The following is an 18,653-nucleotide window of genomic DNA, read 5'->3' on the forward strand; positions in this document are numbered from 1 at the left end:
GTTTGCCTTCAGACAGTGTACAGAGACAGGAAATTGAGAAAGAGGAGACGAGATCTTCAACGCAGGTCTGCACACAGAAATGGACCGGAGATGTTGTTGCAATTATGTGGTCGTCATTAATGACTGGCGGCGCTCCCTATGTGTTTTTCATTCTAGCAGCACGGGGGCCCGTGGATGGTAATGTTGTTGGTCAGTCACTTCATTTGCTGGTCTGTCCGTCTGTCCACCGCATTGGTTTCAGACAAGCTATCTCAAAATCTTCATTAACTGTGCACCTTCATGCATGATACGGAATACTGATGACCCAATGACCTTTACACTAGCGCCACCTTCACGACAAAAAAATCATAATCTATTGCAGGATGAACCCTAATATTGATATAGGTGATCGCATGGCCTAGCACCACCTTTCAAGCCAAAGTTGAGTGCCAATATCCAGTTGAGTGTAAGGAGAACATAAGCATGGCGTCTTGTTGACCGACAACATCAAGTCATTCTTTTGTGTTTTAAATAGTGATTTTTTTTTTTACTTTTTTTTCAAATCTTTCCACCAAATAATGAAGTGATATTGATTTTGTGAGGTAAAGCTGTTGAACATAGAAGGTGATCCTCTCATGCTCTACCCCTCATTTCATCCTTTTTCAAATCTTGGCATCCTCAAGTTCACCGTTTCGGTATTACCGGTATTCCAATTCACAAGTTCCCTGGCTTCTGCACTGAACCAAATGCCAGGCGCGATTCAAACAAGTCGCTGCTAAAGGGATTCATCTCCTAAACTTATGTTGGTGCAGGTGTCTGCATGTTTGCTTTCCTCATCCAATTACGCTAGGCTAGATGAATGTAGGGAACAGGGAGGATGTTAAGAGTTCTGCCCTGGGACACGTACTGTATGCCTAAATTATGTTCCCTTGTACAGCGGTGTCGTATACTGTAGTGTACACCGTCCTACAAACAAAGTATAAATCAGCCTTCAGACAAGTAACATGGCTGTCCCAGAGATCAGACATGTGACTTTTCACTTCCATGGTCTGTCTCTGTAATTACCTGTAATATGTTCAACTTTCCAGACGGCATGATTTGCACATTTTTGAAACATCGTTTCATCGCTTCTCTCGTCCCGAGAGAAGCTTGCAGTAGCCTATGTGTGTATGCAGTTGAATACTTAAGTATATCATTTTGAGGGATTTTCACTTTACTGGAGTATTTTAAAATTGCAGTACTTTTACTTCTACTTCTTACATTTTAGAGGCAAAATGTTGTACTTTTACTCCACTACAATTATTTGAACACTTTAGTTACTAGTTTCGTAGTAACTAGTAACTAAGTAGTAAAAGTTAGTTACTAGTTCTGTAGAAACAAACATACATTAACCACTTCCGCCCTATATACATGTATATATGTACAAGCTCACAATGTGTCACGATGCAGATCTGCTATTCTCTAAATATTTTTATACATTTGAAAACATGTGAAATATGACATTCTGCACAATAAGTACTTTCTACTTTTGGTACTCTTAAGTACATTTTGATACCAATACGGTTGTACTGTTACTCAACTTCTGACTTTTTCAGAGTATTTCTACATTGCCGTATTGATACTTTTACTCAAGTAAAACATTTGAGTGCTTTTTCCCCCACCACTGCACACATGTGTTCTCTTCATGCTGGAGACACTCTGAGGAGACTCACTCATCAACTCCACACAAGGGCGGGGGGGCAGGGGACAGGAGGGGGGAGGAGCCGCAGTGTGACTCGTCAGCCAATGAGTTCTGCAAGCCTAGACACTGGGGTCTCCCGCTGTGCGTGGTCGTGCGTGTGTTTACGTGTGTGTGTGTGTGTGTGTGTGTGTGTGTGTGTGTGTGTGTCAGACAGCGCTCTGGCAGAGGGAGGGTCTCTGAGCGTGCAGCGGGGTGTTTGTCTGTGGTCTGCATCATTTGGCAGTTCCTCGGCGGCCCATGCATGGAGGAGCAGGGATTTAACTGTTGTTGACCCCGCTGGCTGTAACAGGTGCGCCGTCCCCCAGAAGTCACTCGTATACCTGACCACCTCAGAGAGAGAGAGAGAGAGTAATGGCCGGTGTCCAGCTGTGGTTCCTGCTCCTGGTCCTGGGTGCCGGGACCTTGGTGGACTCGTGGTGGTGGGTCGAGGAACCGAACCCAACGCGGGCCACCACCACGCCGGGACCCAGGAAGGCCCCCGCGGCGCCCAAAGGAGGCAAGAAAAAGGACGACCTAGCCGGGGTCGGGAAGGAAATCATCGACGTGGCCAGCGGCATCCGTAAGTTTGTGGAGAAGTGGGACGAGACCGACCCGACCGTGTGGACCACTACTAACAGAGGACTGGGAGACGAGACCTCTAACAACAGCACCACCACCACGGGTAATGCAGACGGGTCCAGAGAGGGGGGGGGAGGGGTATCCGAAGGCTCTGGGGCAGGCGGGGACGGGGGGTCGGGGTCCGGGGCCGGTTCCCTGGACGCCTCCTCGGGCGTCGCGCCGGTGCTTTCCGTTTCCTCTGGCTCCGACCCGCCGCCGTTCTCGTGCCACCCCGTGCCCTCCGATTGGCCCATTTGCGCCGGCAGGGCGTTGTCGTCGTCGTCGTCGTCGTCGTCCACCAGCAGCAGGCGGCACCTCGCGCTGCCCAACTATTTCAACCACACCTCCGTGGAGCAGGTGGGGGCGGTGCTGCGGGAGTGGGCGTGGCTGGCGAGGAGTGCCGGCGGCGGGTGCCACCACGGCGCAGAGTGGTTCCTCTGTCTCCTGTTGGCGCCCGGCTGCCCCGAGGTGGCGGCGCCCAGCGCCTCCGCCTCGCCGTCTGCCCGGGATCGGGTCCCCGCATCCGCCCCGCGCCTCCTGCCTTGCCGCAGCTTCTGCCATGTTCTGCAGGACAGCTGCTGGCCACAGCTGGAGAACGGGCGTCTCCCCGTGGAGTGCCATCTCCTGCCCGACAGGGAAACGCCCTGCGTATCAGTTAGTAACCGGAAAGGTAACTCCGGCGGGTTAAAATGTATCCACCCCGCGCCCCCCCCCCCCCCCCCCCCCTGCGGCGGCTGCGATACATTTTGAATCCGATGTCGTCTGGCTTGTCTTGCTGACGTCGTTTCTGCTGGCTGCGTGCGTGTCGTACTTCCCATTCTGGCCGATCACACGGCCCGTTTCCAATGCTTTGATCTCTGCCTGACTTGGCAGAGATCGCCTTTCTGCAGGCGATCACTCCTGATCTTGTGTTGTTGTTGGCGCTTGTCATTCTGCTCTGCATTTATTTTTGAGAAGTGGCTTGACTGACTGCGAATGCATGGCCCCACACGCATCAAACCACTTACTGCCACAGGTTGCATGCTATGGCGCTTGTCACTCTCCTGTCAGCTGCACAGCAATGAGGCTGAGCCCCACAGTTCACACCCTGAGCTAAGCAGCAACCACAGCTATTTATAATACACAGCACAGCATTTTTAATGCAAACATGTACTGAGAGTGAGTTTTATTTGCACTCAATCCTTTTGGGTATTCTGCAACTGTGATTTTGTACAATACAGGACATTCCAAGAACGCCACATTAGTTATTTATGGGAATTGGGAATGGAACAAATGAATGTGTCCGATAGTAAACGTTTTTGGAAACAGGAAAAGACCTTGAGACCAGCTCTCACACTGTGGAAAAAGTCATTATGTTGCCATATGTTCAGTGCAATTGTACAGGGTATAGAATCTGTAGGAAAAGTAAATGCTTTAAAATGGCCAGAAATCCAATTTCCCTGAGCAGAGCCTCTTACGACAGAAGGAAACACTCTGGGGGCCTCAGGGGTCAGGCCAACTTGCTTTTAGCAGCTCCATAAATTGCACATAATACACGATTCATATGGGAATTGATGGCCCGTGTTCAAACACATAAAACAACTACTCCTTCCATGTTTATCAACCAATTTGTTTTTCCCATAGAGGTTTCTGGTTGGAAAGAGTAGGAGGTCTGGTTTTACGTGTCAACTCGTCTTTCTTTTAACATCAAGTGCCACTTTATTCCAGATAGGGTTCTTGTTTGGATAACCTTTGCATCTTTTACATAACACATGTTCTTAGTCTAAGCGCATACAAACGGCAGCCATTTTTCTCTTACATTACACTCATTGAGGTTCCCCACACCTAGTAAAAAAAGATCACACCTGTGTGAAGTGAGGGGCGCTCTTATCATCCTACATCATCTAATTCCGGCCAATCTGAATTTGCGTCCTCACCTTGTCTGTGTAGGACAAAGTTTGTGTTTGCACATACACTTAAAAAATCGTCCCTTAAAAGTTTTTGTGCAATCATTTGTGCTGTTTAGTTTGAGTACAGGGGAAACTCTCCATATATGGTTTTGAGTATATGCTGCCTCACTCTCAAGGGAAGATAGCAAACCTTGCTGTCCTTTGACAGTTCACTGTTTATATTGGCTATACCCCAAACACCTTAGTGCTTAGACACGGTAAAGTCCACAGTGTTCATAACTTTAACTCTGTGTGTACTTTAACAAAGTCCATTTGGTTACATAAACACAGAGAATGGCACACATAAACATCTTGGATTCGTGGATTTTCCGTATCTTGTATGTTCTGTATTCACCCATGTTATGGCAAAGCATCTTATTTCAGTGTGGAGAGCAGCTATTACTTATTGTGTAGACATCTCGTGCTGAAAACGCAAGTCTGTAGCATTGTCCGTACACAGCCTGCCTAGGAGATAATCAGAGGGCATCCGCTCCCTTATCCTGCGATCGCATTCTACCACCAAGGCCGTGCCACGCATATCTATAGTATCTTCTGCACTGTGCGATTGTTGTGGATCACAGTCTGCGGTCGGACATCAGCTGGTATGGAATGCGCCATGCGACCAGTGAGCTCTGGGGTCTCAGCGTCTAAAGACATAGAGAAACAATAGCACTATCTGATCCAGATTTTGAGGAGGGGGTGGTCTCCTTTGCGTTTATGATGCAGGCCGTGGGTGGGGGAATGATCTTGGGAAGAGTGTTGCGATTGTGTCGCCCCCGCCCCCCCCCAAAGAGAGGAGCGAGGGTGGTGGTGTTGATAACAAGGGAATCCTTGTGGCGGAGATGAGACAGTACTGCTCAAAGACTCCATCAGGGGTCATAGGGCGACAGCGAGTTGCACACCCTCATGCACGCACTCGCTGCCAATAGCAACCAATTATAGTGAATGGTCGCTAATTCGATTTGTGGCTGGCCATCAGAGGACGAGCTGAGAGCGTACGTGTGACCATGTAAGAGACGCTTTTATGTCGGCAGGAAACGCTCTTTCACTCATCGTCGAGGACAGAAATACAGTCTTCCTGTCCAAAGAAGAGATCAAAGCCCAGTGATAATCGCTTTAGACGGCAAGGGCAATAAATATAGGCTGGATTCGGTCTTGGTGACATTCGTCCGGAGACGCGACAGTACAGCACATCACAACGCCTGTGGTGTCATCAAGGGACATCAAATTAGAAAGGGAACCCGTGGCGTAATATTGGTAGTAAACAATACATATCATTCAACATGCATTCTAATAGTACACAGTCAACTTTATATTAACAGTCATTCAGTGTTGGATACAGTAAAGCAGTCATATCTACACACAGTGTCCAGATTGTCCACTCGGATAATGACGGACTGGATCAGAGCCGAGGTGAGACCGCCAAAGATGCCCTTACAAAGTCTAGCGCTGGCGACAGGCTGATGTCATCCAAACTGAGGCCGTTTGTTTTCCCTGATCCCCCTATCAGCCAACTTTAATTGCCTGTGCTCTCAGCGAACCAAACATGGCTTAAGAGCTGGGGGGGGGGGGGTTCTAACAGAGTTGCCCCAGCTGTGTCGCCTCTGTTTTGACGTGTTAACTGGTGGGCAGAGTTTTGCCTATATCCTCCCCCCAAGTATAGTTCACGTTTACCCTAGCGGGTACAATTACCTATGAATGTGTTAATGGTCGGACCCATTGGCTTTTGTCGTCGAAGAGTGAGAGGGGAATAGAGTCACTTAGCACTGCCTGTGCCTGAAGAGTTCAAACTGACTGAAAAGTGTACTGGTTAAGTAATCAATTTGCAGGTGTGGGGTTGGGGCAATCAATTGGCTGAGGCAGAGGCTGGGAATTGCACAGGTGAGGGGACTTAGGCTGATTAGGCCCACTAGCAGAGCCTGAGCAGAGCCTTTTGTGGTGGTTCTGGAGAACCGTGGGTCCGACCGACTCGGTACCGGGCACTGCACTCCCTGTGGGGGTGTGGAACGCATGTGTCGAATGTGAAGTGACAAGTCGGTGGGGCAAACGGTTGTCGAGTTACATGCATTACAACCGTACACACACACACGCACTCACGCAAACACACAAACGTGGCGCATTTATTTGGATTTAAGTTGTATTATTAATCATTGTAGAAAACACATTTCCTTTTCAAACGATTGGTTTCCCATTTTGGAACAAAATGACCTGCAGTTTCTTTTTCCACATCTCTGCAACAGAGATGAAACTACCTCGCACCGCCCTGGGGAGGTGCTTCACACTTTGAAGACCCCTCGAGCAGACCATTGGTGCCAAGAAACTAAGTTTGTTTTAACTGGCATGAAGTTTGCACGCAGCGTCAGCTTTAGGGACTGCTATTTAATGAGAGCTACAATGCACCGATTCCCTCATGGTCCACTTTCCCATGGACATGCATTTCCTTAGACTCTGTCTTTTGAATGTCTCGCCACCACACGCGCGTGCGCGCGCACACGCACACACACACACACACACACACACACACACACACACACACACACACACACACACACACACACACACACACACACACACACACACACACACACACTTCCTCATCCCTTTGCCCCATCCCACACACTTGTACATCAGACCTTTCTTTTCAATATCCTCATTGCACTTCCTGTGGGATATATGTTGGAAAACACCATCTCAATGATCTACGGAAATAGACTGGGTCATTGTCTGCAAGGCCGTAAAATAAACTGGAAATTCCTAAATGAACCATCAAGTCAGAGCTCCAGTGGCGTGCACAGATAGACACTAGGTGGTGCTAGAGCACTTGCCCTTTGCCCTCTGGACAGCAATGTGCCCTTTTGAAAAAAAAAAAAAAAAAAAAGTATGTGGACCATGGTGACATTGATCAATTCTTGATGAAAAATCCAATATATATATAAATATTTATGCCCCAAAATCAATAAATCTCACACTATTAAGGCAACTGGCTTAAAAAGGGGTTTTTTTCTCACTTGAGCAGCTACCCCTCTAAATTCTGTGCATGCCACTGCAGAGCTCGAATGTGAAGTGTTACTTTTGAATTAATATTATAACAATATTATGATGTATGCACTATGCAGCACATTAACCATTATTAAACAATCAATCAGATATATCAGTTCAAATAAATAAAAAACGTTCTCCAAAGATGTATTTAGAGCTGCAAAAGGTTGAAACTCTGAAATCAGAAATCCTTGATTTCTCAGAACTTATATTTTAAGGAACACGTACTTTAATAAGCTGTATTTCCAAAAGTGCAAGTGATACCTCACTGTGTTGCTCTGCTTGCATATAAAACGAAATTAATAAAAAAATTCAATGATTGTTCCATTTTGGGCAGGAACCCCTTTTGGTGTTAGCATTATCCTATGCTTTAGCTATTGAAAAATAGCAGATCTACAAGCTCATAGCGCGCCACCGAGTGGTGCGCTACGATGTTGTAGGTCTGCAATTTTTTGAAAAATCGAAGAACGACCGATCATAGAAACATAGCTTTTTCAGAAAACTGTCGGGATGTAGAAGACATTTTTAGAATCATACGATATGATTAATTTATTAACCCTATTTCTTACTTTCATAACACGTTTTGAGCTTGTGTGAATCTGCTATTTGTGAGAAAATTAAATTGTTGGTGACATTTATAGAAAGATATATAGAGAGTTGTAGTGTTGTCCAGCACCTGTAAAGTTTTACTTTTTGGATGTGCGTGCGTTCCTTTAGATGGAATGACTTACTATGTTCTTTGGCAGCGTTGTGTTAGAGATTCTCCCTCGCTATCTAGCTTACTCATTCATGGGATTCAGGAACGAGGAATGTTTGGCCTGCGAAATGAGCATTCATTCATCTGGAGGTTGGGTGTAATGTTACAAGCGTCCCAACCAGAAAACTGGGAATGTCCGAGCTTGAGCACAAGATATGCTATTAATTTCCAATTATTACAATATCAGTTTTTAGATCAGAAATGCATTTTTTAACACATGTTCATGATTGATTGATTGATTCTTTATTGCAGACTCAGGGGAATCCATATCACAGTACAGAACAGCAACACAATAGATAAGAAGATAATAATATAGAAAGAAATATACAATAAAAAGAGTTCCACCATATTCAGTTTCGAACATACAGACAAGTTCGCCAATGGTTCCACAGTCTGGAGGAGAACCTGACAGAACTACGTATCGGGTTAGTGATGACATTAATGATGTCATTTACTGACTCAGATACCCTACACATGAATTTATACATAAGATTGCGTAGCACAGCAGAGCAGGTGGGAACCCCAACACTGACAAACATTTGACTTGCACTGGAGCTGCTTGGATGTTTACAGGACTCTATGCATTCTCAAACAATACTTGGATCATGTAGTGTCACTATGGCAGTTCTAATCCAAGGGTTCAAATGTTATTAGAAAATTGTTAAAAACATAGGATACCAAAGAATAGGGATATTGTGTGTGTGTGTGTGTGTGTGTGTGTGTGTGTGTGTGTGTGTGTGTGTGTGTGTGTGTGTGTGTGTGTGTGTGTGTGTGTGTGTGTGTGTGTGTGTGTGTGTGTGTGTGTGTGTGTGTGTGTGTGTGTGTGTGTGTGTGTGTGTGTGTGTGTGTGTGTGTGTGTGTGCGTGCGTGCATGGAGACATACATACATAGAGACATACATACTGTACATATAGGGGGATACATAGCTGTTCATTGGAGCGGTTAGGCACCGCTCAAAAATGGGCCCTGACTCATTGTTTGGTCTGTATGATCTGACCAGTGTTAATTTTTGTTTGCACAGTCAGTATTGACCAGCACATTTTTATTTTTGTTTTTGTCATAGTTTTCGAATAGTTTTAATTTAGTTTTTGTCACAATTATGTCACCTGGAATGTTGTAGTGTTAGTCTAGTTTTAGTCGACTAAATATCATAAGAATTCTGTCGACTAAATCTAGAGTTGATTTAGTCTAACATGTATTTTGGCTGGCCTTGATGCCGTCGTAATGGCAGATTTCACGTTGTGAGCTTGTAGATCGGCTATTTTCTGCAACCAAGTGTAAAATGACTTGTCTTTTGCTTATACTGGATCTCTTGTCCACTAGTCCCCTTCCTAACATTTTAGTTTCCATTTAGTTTTCGTCAGTGAAAAAAGGTAGTCGACGAACATTTTCATAGTCATAGTATTAGTCGACAAAATCAACACTGGATCTGACCACAGCTGGACGGGTCCTGTCGCCATGTGAGATTAGTCAGTAGCAGGTGCACTCTGTGGGAATCATTGTAACCCATATTCGCCTCTCCAGTGCTAATTGGCTGAAGTCCCACACAGATCTCGCTGATGTGTATGTTGGATAAAGTTACGTCACTGACCACTCAACACTGCGTGCGTGCCTGCGTGCGTGTGTGAGAAAACATGTGTTATGCATTAACCCAGACAGATTTCAAGTTAGCCACTGCAGATGTGACATAAGTTTAGTTTGCACCATGCAAGTTCTCTTGACAGCTTTGCCCCAAGGGACGCATATAATGCCACTGTTATCACCCTGTAAACCGATTATTGCACTGAAAGATTATTGCTGTGAACACGACTCCCCAGAGAATTTATTTTAACACTGAACATTTGCCATGCCGGTGAATGATTAAAGTCTGAAGGCTTTGCATTAGGAGTGTAGATTGTAGTAACAGCGAATTAAGTCACGCTTCAGTCAGTGCTAAAGAGGCGGTATTTCACTGTGAAGAAAGGAAATGTAGTTAATTTACTTTCGATCCAATTGTAGCATTGTCAATTCTTTGATGTATTTTTAAACAGAGGTGCCCAGTCACTGTGTGTCAAGTGTGTTTTCCGATTTTTAACCACATTGAAGTACCGGGAACACCGGGAACGTGGTGAATAAACTATACAAAATCACGTTCGTTTGGTGAAGCCTCATTCATACAGGTTGATGCTTTTATTTTAAAATGAATATGGTGCTTGCCTTTATTGATGTACTCATGTGAAAATGCAGTTAATGGAAATTGAAGTTCACATTTTGCCATTTGGAAGGCAGAAGTACGATTCCCAGCGTAACATGACAAGTGATTTTTCATGTTAATTAAAATATGGATTCAAAACCCCCGGTTTCCTGTGTGGGAAACCAACCAACTACCGTTCAGCCAAACACCCGGCCAGCCAAGACAAATAATAGGTTTGTGGGCTACAGGCAGGGCTACTCTGCTAGACAGCCATGTGAAGTCCCAAGTCAAAACGCTTTCATTACCGCACGCAATTAGTGAGCATCTATTCTACAAAGATACAGAGCGCGTGTGCTTTATTTGACAGCCAGCGTGTGAGACCTCTTTCACACAACGGTTTTTATCATAATTTGTACAGTTTAAAAGCTTTTGACAGTCATTAATGACAATGGGTGGAAAATATAGCTCTCTACCCTGGAGGCATCTGTCAGATGGCCAATGAGTTATAGCTTCCTCTGCACTCGGTTCTGCTTTGAATTTGTCATCATAAGCCGATGTATACACTATACAGAACACCATTAACAAAGGCTTGGGAAAGTCTTATAGTCTGTGACCAGTTAGTGACCTTCTAATGTGCAGTTAGGACGTTTTGGACAGCTCCTATCGAGAAAGGGCTGTAGTCATGAATTTATTGTGACAGGCCACCCTCGAGACACTGTTGTTAGGATTCGGAACTACTGTATATCTGCTGATCTTAGTGCTTTGGTCCCATGTGGTGAGAATTCATGTGAATCTAATAGTCAGTCTCACAGATAGTTGCTCATTCTAGTACCCTACAGGGCTATTTTAGTCTATGGGAACTGAATCAGCAAATCTTTTCCATGTGCAAAATATTCCTTTGACCTCTTCACCCACACCAAAAGTCGCTCTGAAGTTTGTCCGCGTTAATATTGTTTCGCTTACTATAGATTGCCATCATGCATACGTACCTGCCGTTTGTCGTGAGCATAGTAGATCTGCTATTTTCAAAAGATTTTTACACTTGAAAACTTGAAACGGGACATTCCGCATGAGGACTGTCGCCTTTGGTACTTTAAGTAAATTTTCATGCTGATACATTTGGACTTTTTATACTCAAGTACATTTGTTATTCCGGACTTTTACTTGAAACAGAGTACTACGTATACATTGCAGTAATGCGAGTATACTTTTGAGGCCAGTGGTCGTTAATGATCTTTGCAGGAGGGCTAGCAGTGTCTTAGGAAACAGGAACTGTGGTGAGATGGTGGGGGGATTGAACACGCCAAAGGCTATAGAGGTCTTCCGACAGAGCAGGAAGTACTGTCCACATAGGGGGATTTATGGCACGTACACTGCAACATGAATTATGATGGCACATGTGGTGTGTATCTGATTTACACACACTACAGTGGCACAGAAAGGTGCCATCACGTCAGCATCAGTGTTGGGGGTGTTGTTGCATTACATAAGTAACACATGATGCATTCACTTTTTCTAATGGATTAATTTCAGAGATTTAAGCTTGTAATGAATTCATGCAGGGTTCAATTTATAAAACAAAAGTGTGTGTGCTGTGTGTGTGTGTGGGTGGTTGTGGGTGTGGGTGTGTGGGGGGGCGAGTGACTAATTCCTGTGCCAGTTGCCGTGGGCTCCCCCCGCCCCCCCCCCCCCCGCCCCCCCCCCCCCCCCCCCCCCATTCTCGACAGGATGACAGCGCGAGCGGTGTCTTTGTATCGTTTATGATAGTCAGGCATTCATATTGTTGGGGAGGTGTCTCTGTATGGTTTATGATAGTCAGGCATTCATATTGTTGGGGAGGTGTCTCTGTATGGTTTATGATAGTCAGGCATTCATATTGTTGGGGAGGTGTCTCTGTATGGTTTATGATAGTCAGGCATTCATATTGTTGGGGAGGTGTCTCTGTATGGTTTATGATAGTCAGGCATTCATATTGTTGGGGAGGTGTCTCTGTATGGTTTATGATAGTCAGGCATTCATATTGTTGGGGAGGTGTCTCTGTATGGTTTATGATAGTCAGGCATTCATATTGTTGGGGAGGTGTCTCTGTATGGTTTATGATAGTCAGGCATTCATATTGTTGGGGAGGTGTCTCTGTATGGTTTATGATAGTCAGGCATTCATATTGTTGGGGAGGTGTCTCTGTATGGTTTACGATAGTCAGGCATTCATATTGTTGGGGAGGTGTCTCTGTATGGTTTACGATAGTCAGGCATTCATATTGTTGGGGAGGTGTCTCTGTATGGTTTACGATAGTCAGGCATTCATATTGTTGGGGAGGTGTCTCTGTATCGTTTACGATAGTCAGGCATTCATATTGTTGGGGAGGTGTCTCTGTATGGTTTATGATAGTCAGGCATTCATATTGTTGGGGAGGTGTCTCTGTATGGTTTACGATAGTCAGGCATTCATATTGTTGGGGAGGTGTCTCTGTATCGTTTACGATAGTCAGGCTATCATATTGTTGGGGAGGTGTCTCTGTATCGTTTACGATAGGCAGGCATTCATATTTGATAGTCTGTCGCGTGGTCGCGGCCAGAGGAGCGGGGAGGCGGGTTGGCGGGTGTGTGCAACTGTGCGTGCGTGCGTGCGCGTGCATGATTAGTTCATCTTACAGCTGGCAGGCTTGAAGTTTGAGAGTGTTTCACATTCTTCGTTCATGAATGTACTTCATGTTTTGTATTTTCCTCTAAATGTGGCTGAACAAAATGTGTAAATACCCAAATAAATAAGACATGTGGTGTTGTGAACGTAAAGATTTCATAGCACATATCAAAGACAGACGCTGCTGGAGTGGAAGTGAATGGAATAGAGTTGTACAAATTGCATCTTAATAATGTAAATTAAGTTGTCTGTAATAATGCAATATGAATTTAAAAGTAATTGAAAAAAGAAATACAGATTGCATGTTGAGCTACGTGTTGAGCATTTAGTATTTATATCATGTTCATAGGAAATGATGCAGAGTCCATAAAGGGTCTAGCCATAATTTATAGCCATAATTTGCTACTGTAAGTTACATGTGGGTGTCACGCACAGAAAACAAGCCCTCAACACATCGCGCTGCAACATGCATTGTGTGCTGGCAGATCGGTTATACTTGTGGTGCGAGACACTACCGCCACGCTACTGAAGTGGAAATCAGACACAAGAACAAGACCCAAGGAAGGAGACTTCACTCACTGACTTGTCTTTTGAATTCGTCCTCGTGGGGATAGGCTTGAGCGCTTGACTAACTTAAAACAACAGGAGGAACCCAGCTTTAGTTAAAGCAGTGGTGGTCAATGTGCGGTCAACATGTCGCTGGGATTCTCTCATTGAGGTCTGTGGTTCACCATTTTGACCTCAGGGGGCTATGGGTGGTTTGGCCTATCGAATTAGACGTCTGTATTATTCCACCACATTATGACCCGAGGGCTTTTGGTGGACTCAGTGAATCAGACTTAATTGGCTACTACTTATCTGCACTTCCTTCTTCTCACTGGCCATTTAGTTAGCCCAGGTGCTAGGTATATGCTCACATGCTATTCCTTTAACTTTGTACCATTAATATCAGTATCTATAATATCTTTGTTTTCTTGCACTTCTTAATTTCTCGACCACTTACCCATGCCGTTGTTGCCTGTGGATATTAACTTCTTGTCTCTCTACGAGCAGAGTTTTGAGATTTAAATAACTCAATAAAAACACTTTATTTCCTCAGTTGTTTGTGTTCCTCTAAAAAAAGAAACACACGTCTATTTTAATTGTTTTATTCCGTTACAGAGGAGAGTGGCGTGTCTCTGCTCCAGTTGATTGGAGACCCTCCGCCAAATGAGATCACCCGGATACTGGGGCCGGGCGGCGGCGTGGCCTACCTCTTCGGGCCCTCGGCGACGGCCGGCCAGCCGGCCCTGGCTCACGTTCCCAACCCGTTCTACCGCCACTTCTCCCTGCTTTTCCACGTCAAGCCGAGGACCGACGACCAGGCCGTGCTGTTCTCCATCACCGACGGCCCGCAGAAGTTCATGTACATCGGCGTCAAGCTGAGCCGCGTGGCGCCCGGGGGCACCCACCGCAGGTCGGGACGGGCTAGCTGTCACCATTACACATTTTTTAATAATATCTTTTGAGTGGTGCAACCACTCCTATAGACCGCTATGAGTGTCCCTGAGTCCCTGGGTATGTCCCTGGCTGGGTCCCATGTATAGGTATGTGTTTGTTGTGTACTCTGTTTTGCAACGTGTCTGAGCTGTTTGTCTTTGTCATAAAGATTTAGAAATCTATAAAAAATCTGACCCGTCTGAAGTGAGTGGTGCTGTACTGTACTTGTGCTGTACGTACTGTACAAGCCCTCATCCCTGGCATGTGTGTGTGTGTGTGTGTGTTAAGCTGTGCAACAGTGACACTTGCTGGTGAACAAACGCTATAACACTATTTTTGTGCTCGGACAGACCCAGGGACCCAGCCAGGGACAGACCCAGGCACACACATAGCTGTCTATAGGAGTGGTTGCACCACAAAAAAAAAACATATTTTGTAGGACCACTTCCCTACTTCCTCCTCAGGTGTTAGCGATGATATACTAATTAAGGCTCTGTTCTATTTAGTGTGCAGTGGTTCTGAATTTTTTTCATTTCAAGGACCCCCACAACTCTGAGAGTGTACAAATGTTACAGTTACAGACCCATACAGGGCCATTTGGAACCCACTCAAGGACACTTTGAGACCCACTGATGTAGCAGAGTGTTTCCAGTGAGCCAACATACACAATAGCGGCGCCCTGATTTTGTTTGACCAGAATGGAACAGAGCCTTCATTAGTATCATCGGTAACACCTGTGAAGGAAGTAACACCTGTGAAGGAAGTAGGAAAGTGGCCCAAGTTCTTTCCAAAATGGCGTGTGTGCATAGTGCCCATTGTCAAACAAATAATTGCGATTAACAATTAATTGTGTTCTTGGCATAATAATGGGAACATTATTTATAAAATGTATACTTAAAAATAGTATAAAAAAGCGGAAATAGCTGCGTTGTAAGCTTGTAGCTCTGCTAATTCTAATAAAAAGATTTTGGATGCGATTTTGACGATCGTGACAAAATTGTCGCAATTATTATCGCGACAATTTTAAGAATTGCGATTAGATGATTATGTAACACCCGTGTCCATCCTAACAGGCTGCACTTCTTCTACACCGAGCCCGACTCGGAGGAGTCGTACGAGGCGGCCGCCTTTGACGTGCCGCGCCTCACCGAGACCTGGACGCGCTTCTCGCTTTCCGTGTTCGAGGACCAGGTCACGTTCTACCAGGGCTGCGACTCCACGCCGCAGGTGGTCAAGTTCGAGCGCTCGCCCGACGACATGGAGCTGGACCCCGCCGCGGGCATCTTCGTGGGCCAGGCGGGCGGCGCCGACCCCGACCGCTACCAGGTAACGTGGCAGGCAGTGTTGATTTTGACAGCAAAATTTGATTTTAGTTTTTGTCATAGTGTTTTGAATAGTTTTCATTTAGTTGTAGTCACATGTTAGCCTCCTGGAATGTTTTAGTCGACTAAATATCATAAGAGTTTTGTCGGCTAAATATGTTGATTTTAGTCGACCAAATTGTATTTTGGCGGGCCTTGATGTTGTCGTACTGACAGGTTTTTCACTTGCTGAAAATAGCCGATCTACAAGATCACAATGCCCTCATGCGTTGTGAGCTTGTAGATCGGCTATTTTCAGCATGCAACCAAGTGTAAAATGACTTGTTGTGTCTTACTTATACTGGATCTCTTGTCCATTAGTCCCTTCCTAACATTTTTCATTTTCATTTAGTCTCATTTTCAACCAGTAACTAACGTTTTCAAATAAATGTAGTGAAGTAACAAAAGAACAATATTTTCCTCAGACGTAGTGGAGTAGAAGTAAAAGTATTGGAAATGGGAAATACTTCAGTAAAGTAAAAGTACCTCAAAAATTTACTTAAGTGCAGTACTTGAGTAAATATACTTAGTTACTTTCCACCACTGACCATAGCTGTCAGTGGGGCTGAATAGTAGTTTTGAGTCATTTCAGTGCCCTAAGAAATTCTGATAATTCAACTTTGAATTTATAGCCATTTTTTAAATTGATTTAATATTTCAGAATCAGAACTGTAACATTTTTAATTGGCCCATAAGGCCACATTAAGCTGAGCTTGGGGCAGTAGAGGCCAGCAGTACAAGGATATACTGTAGGGCTGTCCTTGACCAAAATAATTCTTAGCTTATTTATAGTCATGGGAATTTGTCAACTAATTAATTGGTTAATTTGATCAAATAATCTGTTGTATTTTTTGCTGCATACAATCATACAGATTGATGAGGTTGAGAAGTGAATTATGATTTCATTATGGCTACTGGCTATTGGCCTGTAGACTGTTAGAATCAAAAGGGCTATATCTAGAGTTTATGGGAAATGTGCTCAAATAATCAAACAGCCATTATTCACAATTTCAAGTGAGTAATTGTCTTGTTGCACAGAATGGGTCTCGAGCAGACTTCTGTATCACGTTTTGGGTCAGGCCGGCCTTCTTTAGGCAGAATTGGCTCAAGCTTGTACAGCTTGAGCTAGCACACATGAGTTCAAATGTATAAATCAAATGTATATATCCTAAATCCCTACTTGAAGCTCTCCCTGTGGCATATCGTCAGTGTCTGGGTCACTCAGTGCTAACAAGAAAGACAGACTTAATCCTCCTCCTATCCTCTGTAAAGCTATGACACGACCTTTCACCTCTGACCCCGGCCTTGTGCCTAGTCAGTGACCCAGCTGACCACATGTGATGGTCACATGAACCCTGAAAGTGACAAAGTGGTAATTAAAATCCTTAAATATTTCTCGTGGCCTGTAGTTTCCACTGAATGTCTCCCATGGTTTTGCACTCCCCCCCCCCCCCCCCCCAGTTTCTGCACCTCCACTGTGTGTGTGTGTGTGTGTGCGTGTGTGCGTGTGTGCGTGCGTGCGTGCGTGCGTGCGTATACGTTATCTTCATCTTTTCTATTATATCCTATTTGTCCGTTTTACCTGTGTCTGATCATCCTTTACACGTACAACACGACTCTTTTGTTTCCATTTTGCCATCCAGGAGATCAAAGGTCATGAAATCCATCTGCTCCGCAGGCCTGTACCACGTTTGACGTGGTGAAAGTGGGCCGGTACGCCGTGCTTTTGACTCCGTTTTATAATGGAAGTCAAAAGTGCTCTCTCTGGCCCCAGGCTGATCAGACACCCTCTATCTCTATATGTCTCTAATATACACTATGGGCTGTATTTTGCATGTCTTAAGTACCTGGTCTTATTACTTAACTTAAGACCTGGAGGCGTGATCAATGCCATTTGGCTATTCTGAGTGGCCAAAGAGCATTGACCAGGTCTTACGTTAAGTAATAAGACCTGGTACTTAAGACACGCAAAATACAGCCCTATATGTCTAATGTGATTGTCTCTGTGTGCCCCGTTGGTGTCAAAAGCGTCCGTCCATTGAATTAATCTCAGACGGTGTACGCACGGACGAGAGGAGATATACGAGCTCATAGCATGTCACTCCTCGCTGCCGCCAAAACGCTGAGCACAGAGAGAGTGTTACCCTACTGTTTCCCAAACAGTGGGTCGGGACTAGCCCCATATGTTCCCTCTCCCTACGCTCATTCTGTAGCTCCGAGATGAGGTCACACACTGGGCCCCTCCCACCGCGTTTCAGAAACGGCGCAAGTTTCCGCTATGTAAGTTTCTTACCCTGACGCCACGATTAATCCAAACGTGAAGGGGACGTGAAGGGTTTACACTAATTCAATCATAACAACGCCCAAGAAAATCCAACTAGAGATTTGAACCGAGCCTTTACGTCCCGTATTTTGTCAGTCGCTTCCATGTTTATCAAGGAAGTGTGCGTGTGCGCGTGCATGTCGAGTGAACTGAAGTCAGTTTCGACCAGGGGAGGCGCCGGGGAGGCGCTAAAGCTTTTCAACTTCCTTGATAAACATGGAAGCGACTGACACAATACGGGACGTAAAGGCTCGGTTTAAATCTCTAGTTGGATTTTCTTGGGCGTTGTTATGGTTGAATTAGTGTAAACCCTTCACGTCCCCTTCACGTTTGGATTAATCGTGGCGTCAGGGTAAGAAACTTACATAGCGGAAACTTGCGCCGTTTCTGAAACGCGGTGGGAGGGGCCCAGTGTGTGACCTCATCTCGGAGCTACAGAATGAGCGTAGGGAGAGGGAACATATGGGGCTAGGTCGGGACCCACTTGTGGGTCACAGACACATTGTTATGGCTCCCCTTATTATTTTTTTCCCCATGTTTTTATGAATTAAAAACTGAATTCAATGATTTATTTTCAGTGATTTCATGAATAAATTAAATAAAAATCTAAGAAATTCCATAAATTAGAACCAA

General features: G+C 45.0%; 1 protein-coding gene across 1 annotated transcript in view; it reads left to right on the plus strand.

Annotated features, from left to right (window-relative positions):
• Positions 1 to 2,071: 2,071 nt before the first annotated feature.
• The window catches only part of col18a1b (collagen type XVIII alpha 1 chain b), a gene marked incomplete at its 5' end in the record, with an annotated part of 51,458 nt that continues 34,876 nt past the window's right edge, over positions 2,072 to 18,653 (plus strand). The window contains 3 exons of the mRNA XM_083758411.1: positions 2,072 to 2,987; positions 14,019 to 14,313; positions 15,410 to 15,662. Of these exons, the coding sequence (XP_083614537.1) occupies positions 2,072 to 2,987; positions 14,019 to 14,313; positions 15,410 to 15,662 (1,464 nt within the window). The remainder of the gene's footprint in view (positions 2,988 to 14,018; positions 14,314 to 15,409; positions 15,663 to 18,653) is intronic.

This window comes from Protomyctophum parallelum, assembly GCF_964188405.1.
Source record: "Protomyctophum parallelum genome assembly, chromosome: 23".
Taxonomy (NCBI): Eukaryota; Metazoa; Chordata; class Actinopteri; order Myctophiformes; family Myctophidae; genus Protomyctophum; species Protomyctophum parallelum.